General features: G+C 40.0%; 2 protein-coding genes across 3 annotated transcripts in view; one reads left to right on the top strand and one right to left on the bottom strand.

Annotated features, from left to right (window-relative positions):
- Positions 1-550: 550 nt before the first annotated feature.
- On the bottom strand, positions 551-7,459 carry LOC137266003 (uncharacterized). The gene is made up of 4 exons (XM_067801501.1): positions 7,394-7,459; positions 4,695-4,814; positions 1,902-2,483; positions 551-1,420 (listed from the first exon to the last, which is right to left on the bottom strand). Exons 3-4 carry the CDS (start codon positions 2,470-2,472, stop codon positions 1,107-1,109), a joined length of 885 nt encoding a protein of 294 aa, XP_067657602.1. The 5' UTR covers positions 2,473-2,483; positions 4,695-4,814; positions 7,394-7,459; the 3' UTR covers positions 551-1,106.
- A 334-nt stretch (positions 7,460-7,793) lies between these two features.
- Positions 7,794-24,542, top strand: part of LOC137266437 (uncharacterized) — a 65,759-nt gene continuing 49,010 nt past the window's right edge. Inside the window, exon 1 of one of the 2 annotated variants that reach the window (XM_067801936.1) lies at positions 7,794-7,966. The gene's annotated coding sequence lies outside the window, so the exon portion shown is untranslated. The remainder of the gene's footprint in view (positions 7,967-24,542) is intronic. The other variant, XM_067801935.1, reaches the window with a different exon arrangement.

Below are 24,542 nucleotides of genomic sequence, written 5' to 3'. Positions count from 1 at the left end.
TACTGGAGTTGTGTCATCGCCAACGTTCGACCTACTTTCGAGAAAGCTCGCTGTGAAAGATTTAGTAGAACAGTTTCTCTCAAACTAAGACTTTGTTGTCTTTGTTATAATAATTATATTTGTGACCCATTACTTTAGATTTGATTCTGCTGCATTGTACCAGAGGCCTCTCTTATCTCGCTCTTGCCTGCTCAATGCATAATATTGAAAATGTTAAGACATGCCAGTGTTATATTTTGCTGGTTCTGAGGGGATTTATTATACCTTTTGTCACGACAAAGTATTTACTGTAACAAGAGCAACCAATGGGCTTCACTCTTGACATTATGTCATTAAACTTAAGTTCATTTTAGAACTTTTATTTGACATCAGAATCCAATAACAACATTGTTTTTGTTGAAACTGAGCTGATCGTTGAACTGATCGTTGAGATTCTGGAGTCAGATCAAAGGCCGTATCACCAGTGTTGCACTCTTCAGTCAGGCCAAAGACAAACACTTAAATGCCACAGCGCCAATGTTGCTCTTTGCAAGGTTCATCAAACTTAGCATATTGTAAAAAAATATTTTATTTCAAATCACAATTATTTACATGTCACATTGTGATTATGCCAATATTGTAGACATTGAATTGGCCTTTATTGCATTGATGGAAGACTCACATATATACACGTGAGAAGTGTGGAGGACCACTTAATATGCAAGCCCATTGGCTAGACGTTTTGGACCATCAAGGTACAACTTCAGCCAGCCAGAGTCTAACACTGTCATGTTTCCAGCGCAATAGTGTGGTTAGTCACATATCGATTGTGCGAAGGTAATGTGGATCATTCAACATTACAAACATGTTACATACATATGACAGTAGATATTATTCAGGCAATACTAACGCTGTGTCCCTGATACAAATGATTGAAGTTATTGTCATTGTTTGGTTGCGTTAATTCTTTTCAAGGCGTTAGTTTGTACAAGTTAAACAGGTCCTTGGCCTTGTCATCCAGTCCTTTTAACAAACACTGACGATTGTCTTCATAATATTGTCATATGTTCTTACCGAATCTTACCTCCTATGGTTTCTTTGTTAGGATATTTTCAAACATATTCTGCCTATTTGACGTATATGTTTGGTACCTCCCTGGAAAGGACCGGAGGCACGGTGCTGTGAGGATTTTGTGATCTGTCTCCCTTTACGTTGATGTTGACAGAGCACACAGCGAAGTAGAATGGGAACAGGCAGTATGTGGTAATCATGTCCATGGGAATGCCATGGACAAGGTAGCAAGACAAGATGTAGAACGGCCGTACCAGCAGCAGCAGCAGTGCCATGCATGCCGCCACCATGTCCAGTAACGGTGACATAGTCTCACACTTGTTGCACATATCGTGATGGAACTTCACTTCAGGACCAGTAGTCGGGTCTTCTGATAATGAAATATTTTAAACAATTATTGTCTTGCAAATAAAGTGAGCAGGCTAACATAAGGAGTAAGAGCTCTTTAAAGTAGCATCACCATGTACATGGTTTAAATTGATTTCATTTAATTTCATTGATGTTTTTCAGCATAAAGCAGAACTTAAAAGCGATCCAGTGATACAACTGATTTTGTTTCTTTCAAAATGATATATATTCAGGACCTAACAGTTGGTCAACACTCGTCGACCATCACACAGGGCGTATCATTTGTTATAAGGGATTAGAAAGCGATTTATTTTTACTAAAAACTTTTAGAATTTTCTGTTTGTATAATTCCTTTCAAATAGATTTGAGTCGAAGTGATGTGGGAAGGGAAGGAAATGCGCATATAGGCTTGCTTTGGTATGGCAGAAAGGGCTGGGTGGAAAGGAAAATAATGCGGTTCAGCGACTATGAGAGAGACTACAGCCAAATAAGCATGATCTTACCATTCTGTGCACAGGTCTCATTGGGACTCTGGACTGACCTCCTGTAGTAGAACATGCACATGGTGATGAACGCAGGCAGGTAGAACAGGAAGTACTCCACAGATAGGCCACACAAGAATGTCTTCATTAGCGGGTATTTAAACAACCCATTGTGTTGTTGCAGGACCACACCCAGCAACTGATTTTGGGGAAATATCGACTTCATCGTGACCCTTCCCACAGCTGCCAATACAAAATACACAAACGCTTTCATTGTTTGAACTGTGGTCAGACTCGACATGGCACAGAATCTCCAAAGGAACGCGAGGACGACTATGTCGATGGAAGTGTAGTCCCACTGTAGCCTTGCCTTCAACACTTCCGCATCGGGATCATTTGATGCCAGAGTGAGGAGAGCGACGTAATGTAAAACGTGGATGATGCCCACGACGCAGACAGTGGAGATGGGGATGAGAGTACACAGATGGCAGCGTGGATGTCTGGCAGTAACCACGTGACCCAGTGTCACTAGTCCCATCAGCAGCATTATCATGAGGATGAGGATGAGGAGGGTCGGCCACACAACAAACATGACGTCACTTTCTGAAACATTGGGCGGATGAAGACATGATGGCAAGACAAGATATCTGCACAATATACCTCAGAGTCAACTACCTACCAACCGGCATATACTGACAAGCTAGACACACTGAGTTATTTACTGCACATTTACTGGTTGTGAACGGTTCAAGCTACTATATCATACAAGCGGACAAGCATTTTCTGAACGTGCATATCATATTGAAAAGTATCCCATTACGGGATCATACTAACACTCCATATTAGTGGTAGCTGCTCATTTTGTCGACCATTACTTTGCCTGATCCTGGCTGTAACATTTTAATAGCTAATCTGTGCACAGATTGCAACGAAAATGCATTCATGTTTGACGTTTGTACTGTTTCTGTGCCGAATGATTATTTCGAATATCTCGAGGTAACGTCCGGGTTAAAACATTGCATGCACACTTAACACGTTATAGATTTGAATCTGAACATATTTGTTTTATACCATTCAAGATTAATCACGATATTAATCACGATTAATATTACAAAGAAACTGTCACGGATAACTTGTGATATTTCTTACCTGTACACTGTGCTTTTGGTTACATAGTTTTAGAATGGGAATTGTCATAAGAACGCCTCTTGTTCAACAATCATGGAATGGTGGACGTTTTGTTTAGTTTGACTTTTGTGTAATGCATAATTGTGCCCGGACCGGGCAACAGAGTGATTGCATCGTGAGTCTGTCTACGCCATACGATGACATGCAACATCCACGTCAGCAAGTATGACATCTCTGGTACCAGTCAATATGAAGGTTTATCCTGCTGGCGGACGTACATGTGTAGTCGGAATATCACCTTGACAGAGGGACCAGCTCAAGAGTTCCATATACGATCAAAATCTTAATTCCATTAGTATAGGGAAGACTTTGGTGTTAACAGTACCGACATGGTTATTATTCTGCCACATCAGCTTGCCATATATATTAAACATTATTCATGTTTTAATAGAACGTTTGGAATAGAACTAAAATGTGTTTCTCATTATTTATGACCCTGTGTCTTCCTCTTTGAAGCTACTACCCTCATGACACATTCCCTGTCCAGTTGGTAATACGATTGTCTCTGCTTCTACCCCATGCTGCCCCGTATTTTGAACAGGAAGCATCACGTTTGGAGGAGTGTGTGCCTTAATCATGCGGCCATACAAACGTTGAAACTCTGAAATGAAAGGTGTCTTGTCGATATCATGTTGGAAGGGAGGACATACACCCCAATGTCTCTGCTTCCAAATCGACTGATTCCTTTGGCAGTCTGGGGACCAACACGAACTTACAAATACCCAGACTAGTCTAAACAATCCACTTTCAGACTCAGGTTGTAGCCAGGAATTAACTTGAAACTCTGGACTTGTTTCCACCGACGTTTCCTTTCATTCCAACAAATTTTGACTATTCCATGGTTTGTCTTTTTATGTGTAGGATATTTGAAATAAAACCAATGTGCGATTGATTTTAAGAGGAACAGAAATGATTCCAGTTGGCTAAACATGTTTATATGACTATAGGCGATTACTGAAAAAGAGCAATGTTCCATCTTTAAACATAAGGACATATTTGTCAGAAAACCTAATAGTTTCTGTCCTCGGTGCATATTAGTTCAGTCTCTGAGAAAAACCCCGCACACGTTCTATTACGCTCGGTCCATTGTTTTTCGACTTGCCGAAGTCCTGACACGCCGATATCAGTATGGCCTAAACCAATGCGTCACATACGGTGTTTGTAATGGGCCTTATGTCAATGGCTGTATGATAACGCATCTACATGTCCTACACATTAGGCGACTTGCGTGACCAAGTGGCGTTTTCTCAGAGAGCTGCTGTCTTCGGTTCATTACTATAACTTCAATAGCAAGTATTTTAAAGCTATTATTTACGTGCACAATTATGACGATGTTCAAATTACTGTTAGGTTTGAAGGAAGAAATACATATATATCCTCAGTCACACGTTACACACAAATGCTGAGAAAAATCCGCTATATTTATAGTTAATGCAGACAATGTAAAGTATGAATAGACGCTGCTGATCTGATACGAGGTCGTATGAATTTTACCAAAGACGGGGGTAAACGTACCTTAGTTACCAATACTTTCTATATTGATGTGTACAAGCTAAGGACTTAGTCGAATGTTTAGACTAAACAGCACAGTACCAAGTTTTAAGCCTGAACAGACTATGCACTCACCTCGTCAGTCACATGCGATGTATAATGGTTCAATATGTGCTATATTTCCATAAACGACAAGCCCAAGGGAGTTGTATGTTTATCTGTGCAATCACTCTCTCTCTCACGAACACAGGCGACCTGAAATGTATAATGTGATCGTTGTCGATTTGTATCTAGCCTCCAGTCATGAATATATACTCATACCTTTACTACTTGGCAGGACAATTCCAGGACGAGTGTCCCAGTATCTCGATGGGTCAGGTGCTACTCAAAAAGGGAATGCACGATATTGAAAATAACAAAATCAAAATTACTACAAAGGAAAATAACGCATCTATCAGTGCCACCCATCGTTATCTCCTTGTTGAGACCTCAAGGAAGAGGGTGCTGAGACAGGTTGACATATTGTCTGTCATCGTGCTCTGAATCGTAAGACATTGTTCTCGCTACAGGTGTGTCTTGTAAACGAGGCATACTGTACTTGAGTATCCGCTGTGGTAAATCTAGAAAACTGTCGAGCGCAATACAACATTCATTCACTACAACAGACTGAAGAACAACAATAATAAGCTAGGTGTTGTATGAAATCCAACATAATTTTACGTTCATGTTGTATTCTCTTCAAATACAACATATAAATTAGGCGATTTATGTGTTTGTCAAGTTAATAATTTATTCACCATGTATCGATCAGAATACACAAGACAGCAAGTGTTCAGTGCCTGGTTCACACTGTGACAACGCCAAACGTGTTGTGATGCTGTGGGCACAATGCGCATTTGTTTGTTGTGTTAGCTTTGATACCTATGAAAACATAATGGGACTTTGGCATTAATACGTTTCCATAATGGTAATTTGTGTAACATATTTAACCTCAACATATACAGTATGACTATATTTATATCTGTGTAGCGTGGATCTTGTATATAAGAGAATTATAAACTTTCGGGGTGTTGAAGAGCCATAATTCGGCACTGAATGTTGATGAAACCACCAGACATAGTTGACCCTGATGCTAGTGACTTGACTTCTCTTCTTGTTAAAACTGTGGCAGAGTGTTACTTTGACGTACTCACGTGGGGGTCCAGAGCAGCCCAGTATTGATATTGAAGTGTCCAGTGTGAGTACTATGGTACATATTTCAGTAATACCTTTAGAGAGTGTAGTGATCACACTGACAGTTGTCTTGATTGATGTGTGAAATGTCAGTGTCTCTTGATTCGTTGCAGGTTCAATGAATATTACCGTGGGTCCTTATATATATTGTCTACGACAGTACTCTACTTGATTCTCAGTTGACCGTCGTGGAAAACACTGCATGTGCTGGAATGTAAATCCTAGTCTCAATGAATACAATATTTTCAACTCTGTATGCAAATATGAACGCAGAGCCGGACAGGCACCAATATCTTGATGTTCGGTTATTGTCAGCAAGTGTGACAGGCTGCAAACTGCTACCAGTAGATAAATCAATGATGAAGTTTATGATGTCAAAACACACAAGGCCATGCTTAAGGCTAACCTCAGTTATAGCATCCTGACACGGCCAAGGGACACAACTGTGACCCCCTACTCTCCACTGGTTAGCCCATGTTTCCAGTTACCTCCGTACAAATGAACACATAGCTTGTCCCTGTTCTGTCTCCACAGGTGGTTCGTTGTCTTTACAGAAGACTTACTGGACAAACGCTCAAGCACTATGTATGTTAGTCCATATCACTAGTACTATCATTGTTTTATCAAGCTCAAGCTGTTAATGGATACATATTTTCTGAGACCCTGCTGACCGTGGGAGGGAAGATGCAATTACACAAACAGCTTCACAAACACTAGCTCAGTATTGCTCTCCACAGTCCAACTAATAACCGTTTACGTATGAAATCATATCTTGAACCATTTCAATATGGGTGAATGAACATTCCATTCTGAATCTTCCTCATGTTCGTCAAGAACTCGCTATTCGAGAATGGGTAACGAAGTATGTTTATTTGTTAACTGGTGCAATGGCACAATCGTATAAAACAGTTAATTGTACAGCCCCATTTCAGCTCGTATGTGTTGTGTGTTGTACACTGCCATAAGGTATATATAGCTGTATGTTGAATGCTGACTGTCATTCACACTGCTAGGTGTTTGATGAATGGTGAGTGTCGTTGTTTTTGCGTCTTAGCTATCTCATGGTATGCCGACAAGAGTTGAAATTTAAGCCTGGAACATCAGCGGTGTGATGTATGACAATCGATGTATATTCCAGAAACAAGGGCTTGAAAATCAAGACGTGCCCTCACTATTGAGCGCTAATGACACGTGTCTGTGACTGTCAATGCAGTCTTGGTAATCAGATCTCGCTGGAACGTTTTCACCATTCTTACCGAAGTGTACATGTATCATCTTTTACTATCTCCCTCTACGTCAGTGTAAGTTCCAGTGAGACTGTTGTACACACGCAATTGGCTGGCAGTGAGGGAACAGGAGACGATACAGAAATGGACATGTTCACCAGTGTCCTCTCTGCAAACTGACCACCACGTCACCAAATGGCTGACCGACAGGGCGTCATTAACAATCAGGGCAGGCGACACCTGATTTATGGTTAAAATCCTCGTTGAATCCTCGTCCAAAATACTTTCCATGTTATAACGAGAACATATATAAAGTGCAGTGAGCACACTACACACATGCAAGACATTGGCATTCTATGTGCGCTGTATACTCACGGTGTCTTCCCTTGGCTGCTGAGACATGCCGGAGACGGTCTCACATGCTGTTTGATGGACATGGATGATTACAGCAGCTGTTACTCGTCACACACCGTAACAGACGCTGACTCAGATCAATACACGGCAACACAAGGTGGTCTAGCAATATATTAAAGTGAATCAACTTCTTCACGTGAAATGTTTCCACAATTCATATGAAAAGTCAATATACACGTATGATTTGGCATTGAATCACAGGTACTTTAAACATGCTGTAATTCAACGTAAAACTTCAAGCCAGCGCAATAACCACTGCGACGACAATTTTATGTTATTGTTGAATGGATTTTAGACATGTGGGGAATCGACCGCGGTATGAGCGATACGAGTGAGCGCCCTAACAGCTGTGCTAGCATCCGATCGACCTTGTCTACACAACGAAAGGACAATATATAGAGATCCCAGTGACGCTGTTATTCCCAGTCAGGGAATTTTGTTTAAATACACCAGCAAATGACACAGGTGAAGTGGCGAGCGTGCCGAACGGTCCATACATCAACAAAAGGCAACAATGATAATCACCTGACAAAGGTGAGGTTTGGCTGCTGTTTGTATATTGTTTTGTGAAGGGTCATGCTTTGGTAGACAGTGTGTGTTCCAGCTACTACAGAACTGTCGGAAATAGGGGAAAATACAAAGTGTTTTAGACTGTTACTCTGTATCCCTAAAATTTACAGAATTGCAAAGAGGATATTTGGAAATAACTCACATCTGCCTAACTCGGCGTTCAGTGGGATGCGTAATAGGATATCCAGAAAAATTACGAATACCTACTGAAAACAATAGATCAAAAGTGTTGACAGCAATTAGGGCACTGACCCGCGAAGGTCCCGGGGTAGAATAGGCCTTCAGCAACCTATGCTTGCTATAAAAGGTGACTATGCTTGTCATAAGAGGAGACTAACGGGATCGGGTGGTCAGACTCGCTGACTTGGTTGACCCATGGTATCGGCTCCCAATTGCGCAGATCGATGCTCATGTAGTTGAGCACAGGATTGTCTGGTCCAGACCCTATTATTTACAGACCGCTGCCATATAGCTGGAATATTGCTGAGTGTGGCGTAAAACTAAATTCGCTCAATAACGGCGTCACCTATGAAGACAAACCGTCGACTAACCTAGCATGAAATGCACGTGCTGTCTGTAGACACAAGAGGAAACCGCAAAGATATGGTGTGTGCTTTCTATGTGTGTCGAATATGTCTCATCTAACTTTTTACTTGTCTTTCTTACATAAACTTCAAGTTGAGATATATAACAGAGTACGATACCCATAGAAAACATAGAAAAGATTAAATGAGCCATCGTAATAAATGTTTCAAAATATATAGATGGTATGACAGACGAAGATCGAGAGGACTGGATATTATTTGTAAATTCTTATGACATGTCGCCTATTTCCCCAGTGTAATTCCCCTAACGGATTACTTTATCTGAGAGTCAGTTTTGCAGTGAAAACGAAGGATAAAAGTTGTTTAATACACGATTATGGATTCAAATCGTTATTATTGGTTTGTATATCAAGGGGGTAAACAGACCATAGCTTATACCTGTGTTCCACAGTCAGAGCCTAACCATCGTTGTGAGACAACCCCTCCTAACTATTTCTTTTTATAGTGATAGTAAGACTCCATAGAAGCTGCACCCTTAATAGTTTCAGTATTAAAGTTATTACTTTTTACGTCAGCTTTGGTTTATAATGAAGCTAGATTTAATTTTAAAATGGGCACATAAAAGTGTCCTTTATTATACAATATCATCGCATAGTAAAGCCATGTTCTGTTCCAAATAATTTGCATATTTCGTTTCTGCATCAATCTCTCCTCAGTAAAGTACTTTTTCACGTTCCCCATCTCCCTATAACTAAAGCAGAACTTAGGCCGGACTTACATTAACTGATTTATCCCACTTTCACATATTAACTACATACATTATAGAAATAAGTGGGAACTTTTTTTCTATTTCCATCAGTACTTACGTGCAGCCATAGCAAGTACTTGCCGCTCTTCGTTTGTTCAACATGCACTCGAAATCATTATCTTAAACGTTAGAACATTGTCACCAGATTACAGTGAAGCGAACGTACTAGGATGCCATTATAACAGAGACATACTCAGCTCAGTCAGGATAAGAATAATGCCAACCTTCATCAAGTGGGAATGGAAGATGTTAAATCCTATTGTTTGATAACAGGAAACTCCAGTTTGGCACAGGTACTTCATTGTTCTCACGATCAATCTCGTCACGTGGACATTTGTCTTTTGTTGGACAACGTGGGATATTGTATGTACACTTCGTTAAATAACAGGGTGAAAAATCGAGTTGTCTCCCTTCGGCCAAATTTGCAATGCTTTCTCATGGTTTATGGACTCCGCAGAAGAAAAATGAGGCTAATTGGTGACTTATAACAGCAGCAAAGCAAATGATAAGGCAAATGGGCGTCTCAGCGTTCGTTATCGGGGTTGTTATTTTCTACTTATGAATAAGTACAAACGAAACTCCCAGAACCATATGAACATGGCATTTTCATGCATTTGCCAATATAAACAGTAATTAGAGTCCTTGAGTTTATTTAACAAAACAATCTTTTTGAAACCTTTGAGAGAAAAATGCGAAGCTACTTCCTTGTATTTCAAGTCGCTCTCGCACCATGGCTTTTCAAGATAAGTCACGTAGGTCGCTGGTCCTCACCATGCTACACAATAAAGAAAATTAAGTAGAGAAAAAATAGCAACGAATTATACAGCTCAAGTGATAAAAATAAATACATCTCAAAAGAGTTAAATCGTTGTATGCATATTACAGATATCAAGGACTTCCATGGGCGCTGGGTTATTCAGTGCTCTGTTGTAGTTTGGTAACCACAATGACTCTAGATGGTGGATGTTTCAGTGCTGTGCTGTAGCCTGGTAACCACACTAATTCTCGAAGCTGGACTGTTCAGCACTGTGAAATAATATGGCAATCACGCTGACTCTAGATGCTGGGTAATTCGATGCTGTGTTGTGACCTGGTAACCACCCTGAATCTAAACGGTGTGACCCGTGAAGGTCCCGGGGGAGACTAGGCCTTCAGCAACCCATGCTTGCTATAAAAGGTGACTATGCTTGTCATAAGAGGAGACTAACGGGATCGGGTGGTCAGGCTCGCTGACTTGGTTGACCCATGGCATCGGTTCTCAGATCGATGCTCATGTAGTTGAGCACAGGATTGTCTGGTCCAGACTCGATTATTTACAGACCGGCGCCATATAGCTGGAATATTGCTGAGTGCGGCGTAAGACTGAACTCACTCACTCACTCTAGACATTTGGCTATTTAGTGCTGTGTTGTGGCCTGGTAACAACTCTGCCTGTAGATGCTGGGTCATTCAGTACTATGATGTACCCTGTTACCCGCACTGACTCTAGATTGTGGGGTATTCGGTACTCTCCATATAGCTGTGAGTTACTTACTATCGATGCTTCATGAAGATATTTATAAGATGCTATCGGTGTCTCACTTAGATATGGCCGTCTCCATGGGACAGTGGTTTCAGCATCCACCCGGAGAGCGGATCCATCGTGGGTTGGATGCCCAGCCCGAGTCATACCAAAAAGAAGTTAAAACATGGTTCCTATCCCTGTCTGGCGCTCGACTCGGAGTATAATGTGTCTAAGTGAAGTATTCATGCTCAACTGCGACATGGTATCCCAGTCAGCTAGCACTATAAAACCTGTTATTATAAGCAGTCACACATACACATGCATGAAGGTCGTGAAATGAGCGAAATATTTTAGCCACGTACCCCATTTCACCCAACGTAGATCTATATTACACGCTATCGATGCTTCGCGTAGATCTATATTACACGCTATCGATGTTTCACGTAGATCTAGATTACAGGCTACCGATGCTTCGCGTAGATCTAGATTACACGCTACCGATGTTTGACGTAGATCTGTATTACACGCTATCGATGTTTCACGTAGATCTAGATTACAGGCTATCGATGCTTCGCGTAGATCTATATTACACGCTATCGATGTTTGACGTAGATCTATATTACACGCTATCGATGTTTCACGTAGATATCTATATTACACACTATCGATGTTTCACGTAGATCTAGATTACACGCTACCGATGCTTCGCGTAGATCTATATTACACGCTATCGATGTTTGACGTAGATCTATATTACACGCTATCGATGTTTCACGTAGATCTAGATTACAGGCTATCGATGCTTCGCGTAGATCTATATTACACGCTATCGATGTTTGACGTAGATCTATATTACATGCTATCGATGTTTCACGTAGATCTAGATTACACGCTATTCATGTTTCGCGTAGATATATATTACACGATAACGATTTTTCACGTGAATGTGAAATCATATACCACCAATGTTTCAGCCGAGTTCAACCAAGTACTGGAAAGTTAATGTTTAATGTTTCAAACGATTTGAACCCATCAGAAACAGATTAATTATTTGGTATTGTTATTTAATGTTTCTAGCGAGTTCCACCAAGTACTGGCACATTAAAGATTAGACATCATTGTTTAATGAGGTCTTCATAAACCTGTCCGTTACTGGTAACAATCCAGCACTATCACTAGGGATACACAATGGTACATAGCATGACCTGTAAACTACACAGATACAATGTTAAACGCACCCGTAAATAACTGGTTTTACGGATCTGCTTGAAGGTGTGTTACCAGCTGAGCTATCTTGCCCCTGTACGTTGATAAGTTGGACGCTACAAGTTACTTGGACTACATAAAATAATCAATAAGTATATTACGAAGCCATTTTTAAAGATGTTAAAGTGGCACATTAAAACTTGGGTTAAAGCCACGTTAACTCTGACTTTTAACCATGTCAACAGTTAGTCTAATTGACGTCAATTCCGAGTGTAAACCACGTTAACACTAGAGTTTGGAACACGTCAACACTAAATGTAAACCACGTTAAGGGTAAGTTAATTAAAGCCAGATAAACAACAAGTTGCAGAGTAAGGTTGACACCTGTGATATACTTACATGTGTTGCCCCGCTAGTATCATTGACATCTTGTCCACATGTCCTGACGTGTAACCATCACTACGTGATATACACCTGGAGAAGAGCAATGTCTACTCCACCTGTGGTGTAACACAGGAGACACAGAACACACGTACTTCTCTTTCCGGAGATTATTGACATTTCAGAAAATACATTTACGACGTTGTTCAAGACAAACTCTACTGTATGCGGTAGTAGCCTCGATACCATGTGTAATTACACAAAAATAAAATAAAAACGATAATAACAGGGAATTAGTAGTCAAACGCGACATATTGTGGCGATAGTAATGAAGGTTTCTCGTTACGGCCGCTGCGGGATACAAGGATATCTTGTGTAATACAGATCTGTCATGTTAAAGACATATAATAAATCTTAATACAAGAAGCAGTTTACAGCTTTAACGTCAACATTAACTTCACGCGACCTTTAAAGATATACTCGTTTTCGAATTTACTGTTTCCTTCACTGATATTGCTTATTTAGGACTTTATTTGACTTGATGCTATTTCGTGACGTTCACAACGTGCATGGGGGTTCGCGCGGTGACTGAAAGCAATGTGAGTCAATGTCGATATACACAGCAGGGCACGGGATTGACAAAATGGTTTGCATATATCACATACACTAGCGGTTTCACGAAAGTGCATTGTTGAATGATCACGTGCTGTGCTCTCCAGTGACACGACCACCAACAGATGTATACCTACTTGGACATAAAGATCACCTGTGAAGATCCGGCATGCAATTCGTCTTCAGTAACCTATGCTCGTCTTTACGACAACTAATGGGGTCGGGTGGTCAGGCTCGCGGACTAGCGTGACACACTCATGTCACTTGCTGTCGATCACTAGACCGACTGGTCCAGACTCGATTATTTACAGATCACCATCTTACCACCAGTAAGACTTTACTCTTGCTTTCTTCTACTTGCGTCTATTATTAATCTTGTATCCGTAATATGTGTATTACACATATTCCACCATAGAAAAAGATCATATAAGGATATTTATGATCGGAAAGCAACTCCGATACTGTCCCGAATCAAGGGATGATATGTAGAAAACAGGAAATGTAGGCAACATGGGGTGTAGGTAATATGGTAATATAGACATAAGAGAATATAACTGTGGGAATGTTTTCAACATTGAGAGTACACAACACTGGATGAACACAACAGGCCGGTATAGACAGTAGGAGAAGATATACAACAGGGGGTGTAAAGATCGAAGGGTGTAGGAGCATATGGAGATATCAGGAGATTCCAGATTTAGGGAACTGTGAACACGGTGATGAGAAAATGAGGAAGAACGGTTAAAGATAACATGAAATATGGATATTCTGTCTTATTAGAGAAGAGTGAATTTCTACTCTACCCAACGACTGTAGCCGCACCCTATAACCTCCAATCCCTCCAACAAACAGACAACATATCCTTCCTTCCATCAGCATACAGCCCAAACCAACCCCTACTGTGGCTAGATGGTGCCATCGTGTTCCTGCAGCCTAGAAATGTGAAAGTTTAAAGTATATATCACTAGTAACGCCATTCTATGATTAATATACTTTTCTGTCGCGAGAACCCGAGCTGTGCTCGATCCTGTGCTCCCAAACTCATTTACTGGATACAGTCGATGGAGTCATTGTTGTCTGTCGTGCTTGATTTTCATTCAATAATTACTTGTTCCTTTCAGACGGTAAGATCACGCAAACAGACAAAATTATTTAATCGCCGCAGTCACGTTTCAAGTGTTAATTAAATAAAATAATATATTTTATGATGGAGTTAATGTGATAAACAAGGAAAGTACACTTAACTTGCCTCTGGACATGTTGAAACACCACAGCTCACTGCCCTGGAGTTGTCTCACTAGAAATCTGCATATATTATGTGTCACCCCTGCTTAAATGACTCGCAGGGCAAACTTAAAAACCCGCACTAGCTATATGTTCATCAACCGCCCTAACAAAACACAGATTAACCGTCAGCAAGCATGTGGTGTTTGTCTGAGTCTACCAGTACTTTGCAGTTACCCTAGCCGGAAAGGGGAAACAGGATCTGTCGTTCACGTCATCATGAACGGCACCTGCATATCGCAACCTTCATTTATTTTGATATAGGAAGAATTAGCATTTAACTATGAAGTGTTCTACTATGGTGACCTAAAGTGACTTATGGGGATGAACACGTTAAATTCTGTTTGCTACCATTGCAAGTAACAATGAACACCTTCAGAAGAACGAAACGTAAATATTTTGTATGTTAACACGTAAGCCTCCGTATGTTGGGTTGTATAACAGGTATAACATGTAAGCCTCCGTATATTTGGTTATACAACAGGTATAAGATGTATATATTGGGCTGTATAACAGGTATATAAACCTGAAGTATGCTTCTCACTTTATATTAGGTTGTCTCTTGTTTTAACAGAATAACTGCATAGGATTTTTTTTTGGTTTTGGAGGGACGGGTTTTACTTTTCGCTAGAAAGACTTCTTCCCAGGTTTTGCTTTTCCTAACCTTATATGAACTTCAACATTCAGATGTTACATGAAACTTCGAAATACCTACGTTCTGCTAAACAGGATTAGAACCGCAGGTCCCAGATTCCTAGCAGACGCTCTGCCACACGGCCACCGGACCGACAAAGGTAACGTGGTGTAATTATCTAAATTTAGTTATGGTTTCTGTCATTAACGCGCTTATTGATTGATTTTAAAACTGATTTTACGCGCGCTTCAGTTATTGTTATGTAGCGTCATTAAATGATCACCTGCATTGTAATTACCCATCATTGACAGTATATATGCCAGAGAAAACACTTCTCCTCGGTTGGGTAGACAATATAAAACTATCGGGGTCGGGAAATTCCTCCGGTTTTACACTGTCTACCAAAACCTTGGAGGCGTGTTTTCGCCTGTTAACATGTAAGCCACCGTATGTTGGGTTGTAAAACAGTATAACATGTAAGCGTCCGTATGTTGGGTTGTACAACAAGTATAACATGTAAGCGTCCGTATGTTGGGTTGTACAACAAGTATAACATGTAAGCCTCCGTATGTTGGGTTGTAAAACAGTATAACATGTAAGCGTCCGTATGTTGGGTTGTACAACAAGTATAACATGTAAGGGTCCGTATGTTGGGTTGTACAACAAGTATAACATGTAAGGGTCCGTATGTTGGGTTGTAAAACAGTATAACATGTAAGGGTCCGTATGTTGGGTTATACAACAAGTATAACATGTAAGCGTCCGTATGTTGGGTTGTACAACAAGTATAACATGTAAGGGTCCGTATGTTGGGTTGTACAACAAGTATAACATGTAAGCGTCCGTATGTTGGGTTGTACAACAAGTATAACATGTAAGCGCCCGTATGTTGGGTTGTACAACAAGTATAACATGTAAGCGTCCGTATGTTGGGTTGTACAACAAGTATAACATGTAAGCGCCCGTATGTTGGGTTGTAGTCAGATAGGACATGTAAGCCCTGCATGTTGGGTTGTACAGGTATGTAAGCTTGCGTATGTTTGGTTGTAAAGCAAGTAAACACTATTATTTCATGTTTTAACTTGTCTAGTATATCATATTTTCAGGTGTGTATGCTTTCCTATCCTTAAGATATCATATATTAATGATATGACAAGAGATGCTGGGTTCTCTTTCTGCAACCACACCGTCCTTGCCAAGGTCGTTGTTATCATGCTAATTATAAATCTCCTCAGCAACAATCAATATATTTTGATTTTAATGGTCGCTTAACTGCACACTTGAGTTTGTAGTAGACTATTCTGTCATACATTAGGCCCTGGTCAAGTCAGCTGTGTGTTTGAAATAAGCATGTGCTTCTGGCAATAAGGTCTGGTGATGATATGGGTATACAATGTATATCTATTGGCGATATGTGTCGACGCCTTAGTGGATACAGTTAGTGACGCAAACAATCATTGACAAATGTGCTGGAGATTGATAAGTGTAATCATTACTTTGTCAATATCAAGGCGTACTGTAATTGCTGTGACGGATCGACTAGAATCCCGCTGTCAATAATACCCACATATCACGTTCCTAATTGTCTCCTAAACTAGTCAATTACTGGAAGTCGGGAATGATGTAGAGACTTATACACCAACAGCAAAACCTGGCCCAGTCTTAAAACACGTCTTAGAAATAAGACCATGGGAGGTTCAATGGGGTGCGATATCCACCCCTACCCCTCTTCGAAAACTTGAAAACTCTCTCTCTCTCTCTCTCTCTCTCTCTCTTTCTCTCTCTCTCTCTCTCTCTCTCTCTCTCTCTCTCTCTCTCTTCACAAGTGTCTGAAGATGGGACTGATATTTACATGGACCGCTCCTCCAGAGTCAGCCAAAGGCAGAGTTCCAAATAAGACCAGATGGTCGTGACACAGAGTCGTTTTCTTACAAACATGGGGTACCGTAGCCAGTACTTCTATAGGTGTACAAGAAGTACTAGATGTATCATGTCAGGCACACAACAGGTGCGTGCTTTAACTCACCCACACCCTACAGCTTTAGTTGCAAAGGTCGGTGGCAGATGTGAACCACCATCGCCCCTCTTTATGAGACTCAGTATTACATTTGTTGGACATTTAAGGAGCGCTTCGTATGGAATCTGATTTGGCCTCCTAATCCAGTTTAGGAATCCGACTCCTGTAGATTTAATTAACATGTCTTTTTCATCGGCACACAGGAAGGAAGAATGCATGGGGAACCTCTCCGAAACTCACTTCTATGACATCTTTGTTCAAAGATTCATGAATTTTTCTTCCGTAGGCCTAATTAAACAAGTATCACGTCCCACCGTAGTGTGGCCACCATTTACAGACTGCCCACTGAAGTAGAGGATCATGATATATGAGCATCATAGTCGATATTCATACGAAAAGGCAGTCTGGATATAATGGCTGTCAGAAAAAGAACGGTTTCGTAGGTAATATCCCCAAACTTCCGATCAATTATCCGTGTAGGCTCGGTATTGCCCCAAGTACGTCAGACTTGATTTTGACACTTTAGTGATCACCATTGTTTAATTTGTGAAAATGTATGATAACGCTTGGGTCCCTCGTAAAAACATCGTAACTCACCATTTATCTGGAATCACATTTCATTACAGGACCACCCCCAATCTTTATCATTCGGAACACGGCCCAAACCATGCCCATGATCACCACAAACAGGATGTTTTAACGAAGCATGATGTTATAAATAATATAGAATCTGAACATTGCATTACTCAGTGCACTAGTACTGAATGCACACATAAAATCAATAAACACGTTACATTGAATCATTCATGAAAATTCAAGTAAGCTCGTAAATCTACCTCGGCATTCGTAACTACTCGTGTCATTCCGCCAAGCCGGATGGCGTCTCGTACTCCTCTCGTGGCCATGTTGACGACTGGGTCCTGTCTAAGCGCAAACGGGCATGAAGATGAAAATAGTCTAGTACTATTATCAACGAAAGCTAACTTTGAATTTCCAAACATGGCTCTTAGAATATCTACATCCCGTGGGCTAAATAACAATACGGTCATTCCCTTTGCAAATATGTTTCAGAGTTGAAAGTTTTTAGCTCATCTTTTAGCTCAGAGTTTATGTTTAAATTGTGCTTTGTATAGTGTAGCGAAGTTTCAAAGTTCAACGGTTCCGCCAGTTTCATGTTTTGAAATGCGTTTTACTACGCGTGATTTGATTGGTGTACCACGATTCTTGGCAATAATGGCGTACGAGAGGTATACGAGTCTTCTTGTAGGTCACGGAAAGAGACGAGTAGTTACAAAAGATACCTTGGTCGTCAAAGTACACGTATGGCGGTTCAATTGTGTAATCACCTGCCTGTTGTGTCAGCCTTGACCTTGTCTTGGCATCCTGAGATGCAGATTAGGAATCAGGACCTCGCCATTACAGGGAATAAACAACACACACCAGGGTACGAGTATTCGAGACTCGATATTTACAGACTGCCACAATATAGCGGGAATATTGCAGAGTGCGGGATAAAACTAAAATCACTCACATGGGCTTGTGATTCAATTATGGTTTTCTAAGATTTGTAAAAGAATGTAAGGTGTGATTGATAGTAAGAAGATTGTTGTGGTTGAATTCCTTCCTCAGTCAGTTATTGAGAGACATTGTAATATTGTTGTTTCCCCAAATAGAGTGAAATATTCTTAGTCGTCGACAAGCTACACATTGTCGTAACGTACATATTCATATATAGGAGTGATTAAAAATACTCATTTCCTTACTCAAGACGTAAATGTTATTTTTTGTAGTATATGTCCCAATTTCTATCTTCCCTACTGTATTTGTGAAGATGCTATCACTCACATTAAGTACGGATAGGCAATATGATGAAGTAGGGTAACCATACCGTTATTGAATCGAAACGAATTGAAGCGAAATTATGTATTCCTGAGCGGTGTTATACAATTATGTGTAGATTTTTGCTATTTGTACTTGACTAGATAATAGATAACTTGATAATAAAATCCAGTATAAACACCCAATACAAGCTGCATCGAACACTGTTGCTCTGCATAATATCGCACGCTTCTGTTTTCGGTACAGGTGTAAATGACAATATCTCAATTACGATCGCAATACTATCCGACACATGACCAACTCAGACTGGGGTCACTGTTATCTTTGTTTCGTACGAAAGGAATACGTGCGTATGTCAATTGCACATTTTGAGTGACATCTGACAATATACATTTAGCACCTGTTCATATCCTTCAATGTTTTCGATAGACTGCTTATAATAATTTCCTTTCAGAACGATTACAGATGCAGAAAAAATGAAAGTGGGTAAAAACGTTCCAGATAGGATGGCTCATCAAGCAATTGTATTTTTTCTTCAATGAACCTATCTATGTAGGTCGTATTTCAATATGTGTATAGGCTTTCTTCTATTGAACATGAAGAGCTGAATATTTCATCATGTTTAAACACGTACATTTAACAGATGTTCAAATATTAGAAACCTTATGACAATGGTGAAAAGAAACAGACACGATGGTTTATTTGTTGTGTAACTAAGTAAGCTGTTTACTCTTGGAAAGAAGTATGGTTATGCAGCGTGTGATATCTGCAAGCTGTTTGGACAGGTCTGAACCCAACAGCCACGTCACAATCTTCATGTCACCTATCCAGATACCGTTTACGGTGAAGATGTTAACTGTGCTGTGAAGAACTACAGGCGTATTATTGGAATACACATTCAAAAGGATTAGGCATTTACATGACATGTTTTTAATCATACCCAAACATGGATTAATGACATTTATCAACAGTGATTTGCCTGAGTGGAATTCTAGAGATAATACGATCTTGTGGATTTCAGCGTCTTTATTTTGACAATGGTACAGATTCTCATACCGTTGATATGCTTGAAAAGTGTATAAGAATCCACACCGACACTTCACCTTTGTCAAAATAAACAAGTTTATCATCCATAAAGACTTGTCATCTCTATTTATCAACAGTGTGAAATGTTGTAAAAATGCATTCAAAATAGGCTAATCGAGGGACATAAAATAGTACCTGGTGAATAGCCCGAACACCCCCTGCTCCTACTTCCTGGTAAAAACAAAACCAATTTACTTTAATTCTTTATCAACTACCTTTGACAAAAGTGAAATCATTATTCATGCTTTGTTTGTTTGTTTATCTGATTATTGGTCAATGTGGCAATATTCCAGTAATATAACCGCACTGATTCTGACCACCACGTCCACGAGGTCGCCTGTTACCACCAGCGTTATTTGCTGAGGATCAGTTCTAACGCGGAACACACACGGGAGCATTAATGTTCCTTCATTTAGGATACATTTTCAAGTGAGAGGTTTCAGTAGGCATCAAACCATAACTGAATTCAATGTTTTGAAACGAATAATTGTAGGGTAAGAATGTCTGACAAGCACGTAATCTACAGATCCGATATACTCCAGTTTATCATCGACTCGATACATATTTTCCCAATTGGCATTAATATATAATTCATATGTGTTTTCTAACGTTACCCAGTGTAGCACACACTACCCATACCGAGGTGATCGTCCACGAAATGTCGCCGTCGATGATGATATTGTTGCGTGGATTAGATGAAAGAACATTCCAAAGCCCCAGTGTGTATTCGACCGAAGCATGACTAATTTAGGAATGAATTTCAAAAGGGTATTTTGCAACCTTTGTAATTCATTAGCCATAACAATTTCACTTCACTTTGTTGCTGTTCATCACTGGGAATTCAAAGAAAAAATATCATACCAATTAAATATACCAAAAATGCCAGATTTCCACATCTGCAGTCGGAGATCTCATGCTACAGAATCAATAAAGTGAATCAGTGCAAATATGTAACATTTTGCGATGAGACTAAAACATATCAGGGGAAGAGGGGTCTGTCTTCTAATCCATTATTTTGAACTAGTAAAGATTAATATGAATATCTTAATCCCGAACTGTAGTTTACTTTGTTGCATATGTAATTAACTGTGACCCATTTTCGGAATATCCTGAGATGGCGGATCATCCAATCCATCTCCAGTGCACAGAAGTCACGCTTTTCTCGCTGTTCACGTGTTGCTGTAAGGAACGTGTGTCACAGCGTCTCTCAGGATGGTATTACAGTTTTTAAAAATGTGCAGTTTGTCAGTGTCTATTTTGACATACTACACGTACATAAGTAGCTAAACATTGTTCTTTTATTCCGAGGCAGCAGAGATACAATTATCGTCTCTCGTTCACAAATATGGGTCTATATACAAACGGTATGTGACGATGTACATATAGTATGTGAAATGTTAAAGTTGAACGTTTTACTGATTCGATCCTTTTAATTTTCTGTGCAAACCTGAATGCAGGCGTCTAAGGTGATTTTCTCCCCAAAACACGAAGTGTGTGAAATGAATGCTTTCGGGGGATCGCAATACGCACTGATGGAGGAAAGAAGGCTCTTTCGGATTACCTAGACTAGTCTCGCGAAGACTCCTTAGCAAAGACAGCTGCATGCGTGCACATGCACGTAAACTGAAAAGCAGAAATACGTCAATAATGAATATGACTCACTCTTACAAAAACTGCAAATGTTCTTTCCGAGAAGTATCTAATCTAGCGATGGCCATCACCAGTAATCTTTGATCACGAGGTTCCAGTTCGACTGTGGAGCCGCCGTCACGGAACTGGGTGGCCATGTTTAGGAGATGGCGCATTGTACTAACATAGCATTTCGAATATAGACAAGGTTTTAGCTGTATAACAAATTCACTGCCTAATATAACTTTCCGAGAGCCTGTAACGAGACTGTAACCACTTCAGTGAGAAAAAAACACCCTTTCATTCGTGGTTTATGGAGAACTGGGGACATCTCCACTGCAAATTGAAATTAAATCACGAATGTTACTCTTTTGTGTCATCAGTTTTTAAAGCGGGAAAGGCCTCTAAATTTCCTCACCGTATTTACAAAGTGCTCTCTAATGGTAACATTTGTTAACATCTGGTAACATCTGGCTGTGATTGGTTTGCCTCATTTAAGGATTCTTTTGACAAAAGTGAAGAGAGGTAACTTTGGGCTACACGGGTACAACATGTACAATAAAAGTAGTCTTAAAGGCACTTTTTGAAAACATACTGAAAGATATTAATCTGGATATATAAAACACAGAAAAAGTTTCAAAAAAGTTATGAGTGGCATTTTGAGAACTCTGAATTGAAATACGAAACCCATCTGAATTTATTACTCTATCATTATCGGAGGGCGCTGCTCAGTTTCGGAACCTCAAACCATTGCCTTCCACTGTTTAAGACATCTCCCAACGACAGATTATGCTGTAACTCAAACGATATTGGAGATGAATTTCACTTTCTGTTTACTTACCCTACCTAAGTCGAAGAAAGGAAAATAGAAATATCAACAACTATTACTGCAGAAGCATGGAAATGCACAAAATGAACCAGCCAATTCAATAAACTAATAAACTTTCAAAAACAAGAAAGTATCATTTTAAGCAACGTCCTAAATTGAGAAAAAAAATAACACAATGTACATGAGTGTAACATTGTTCAATCTACTGGTTAAATGAGTGAAAAGTGAGTTTATTTTCGCAACCAACCGATATGTATTAATCATCATTTAGTGTATCATACCTGTATGTAACAACATATATAAATTGTTCATAATAAGGAAGCAAACACGTGCCTCTAATGCCACAACTCGGTAGTTAAAGTGAAAATAAAGTTAGTTTAGTTACAAAATCACACATTGAACGTCAAAGGGTTGCTCCATATCAACATTACATGCCTGCTGAAGGATGCACAGCGGCTTGCAGGACAGGTCAAGGCCAAGGTCGTCAATGGCAATGTGGTGACCTCGTTACATCCCTTTCCTTTCATAAAGTGCTAAGACCACGTTAATGGCAGTACATATCCTGATGGCAGTTTTAGCGTTGCAAGCCCCTGTGTGTTGAACTCCATATGCCAAAAATAGTTTTTAATCTGCATTTGAAAGTACTGAATGTCTTTACTGATCAAAGAAATAATGTGTTCCCAAAGCAAACTGAAAAGACCTTTCACCAAATGTCTTGGTCCATCTGACTACAGTCTGACGCAAGTGTTATTGTGATGACCTTAATTATATTCTTGCACAAGGCCTGAGAGGTGAACTGGTGCCGTCTTGTGCAAGGCTTTGAAAATCAGTACCAATAGTTTGTACTGGATACAGTGTCGGGTGGGTAAGCACTATAATGTCCATCACAGCAGGTGCTCTGTGTTCTTTGTGTTGTTATTCTTCTTGTGTTGGTATTGTGTGAACTGTAGAGTTCTACAGTTACTGTAGAGGCATTCATATGTAAGCTTGTTTGTAACTGCTATTTCATCTTCCTGATGTGGGCGAGTTTAGTTTTACGCCGCACTCAGCAATATTCCAGCTATATGGCGGTCGTATGTAAATAGTCGTGTCTGGACCTGACAATCCAGTGATCAACAGCAAGAGCATAGATCTGCGCAACTGGGCACAGATGCCATGTGTCAGCCAAGTCAGCGAGTCAATCACCCGATCCCGTTAGTCGCCTCTTACGATAAGCATGGGTTGCTGAAGACCTATCCTACCCCGGATCTTCATGGGTCTCAGCTTCCTGAACCAGTACCAGGGCTCCATATGCCAGTCTGTGACATCTTACCCGAGTTGCTATTGTCTAGTTTATTCAAATAAAAATTCTTCAAAATCAAATAAATATTTGTCTATGACATGGTCAAACAGAAACATACTCAGATGCAGTTAGATAATCATGATGGATAGTTTGCAGTCATCGTTTGTCAACGTCAGATCTAATTGAAATTCCGCGTTTGGGGTAGAATGCTCCTCACGCTTTTAAATGCCAAATAAACAAATCCACCACGAACTGATGGCGCTGATCAATTCTCAGATACTTGACTTATGCATTAAGTTGACATACTGGCAACATTGATTGTCACCTGTTCCTAGGGATGATGCCAATTACAGCGGTATCGGGACCCACACGAGGTACATTGTCATGGCCCCTGGCTAGAAAAAATACATAAAAAGACATCTATTTTAAGATTTGTCCACTCGTTGTAAGATGTCTTTTCTTGCCTGACGAACCATTTGATAGGTAAATCTTAGACTTAATTAAAACCCGAGTGATGTATATTATTTGATAAATGTTTTCTCACAAATTGTATAAGACTTTGAACATTTATTGTCGAAGCGATAGTCCACTCACTTGAGGGGTTAACGCTTGAAGATATATGATTTACCACTACTTTGTGTTCTGGGTCGATTGTCCTGCTAACAGAATGACACGTGTAAACCTTCCCTGCACATGCATATACAGCTGGAAAGGTTAAGCACTCCTAAATATGTTGATCGCTAACAGAACTATGTTCATGTTTAGCTTGTGTCGGATGATATGTATGATACAAATGTTCAGTTAAGCAATTGCTGCAAATGCACTTGGTGGAAATGTCTCTTAAATACACCTGCATGTCCAGAAAACAACCCAAGAATTTTCAC

The sequence above is a fragment of the Haliotis asinina genome, chromosome 15 (genome assembly GCF_037392515.1).
Source record: "Haliotis asinina isolate JCU_RB_2024 chromosome 15, JCU_Hal_asi_v2, whole genome shotgun sequence".
NCBI lineage: Eukaryota > Metazoa > Mollusca > Gastropoda > Lepetellida > Haliotidae > Haliotis > Haliotis asinina.
This window is presented reverse-complemented; position numbering and strand designations above follow the sequence as displayed.

Bases quoted from the DNA above. Each gene is read 5' to 3' on its own strand.
- LOC137266003 (XM_067801501.1), bottom strand. From the start codon at position 2,472: ATGTTTGTTGTGTGGCCGACCCTCCTCATCCTCATCCTCATGATAATG. The intron at 1,421-1,901 runs GTAAGATCATGC...TTTCATTATCAG, and splicing joins TGAGACCTGTGCACAGAATG to AAGACCCGACTACTGGTCCT.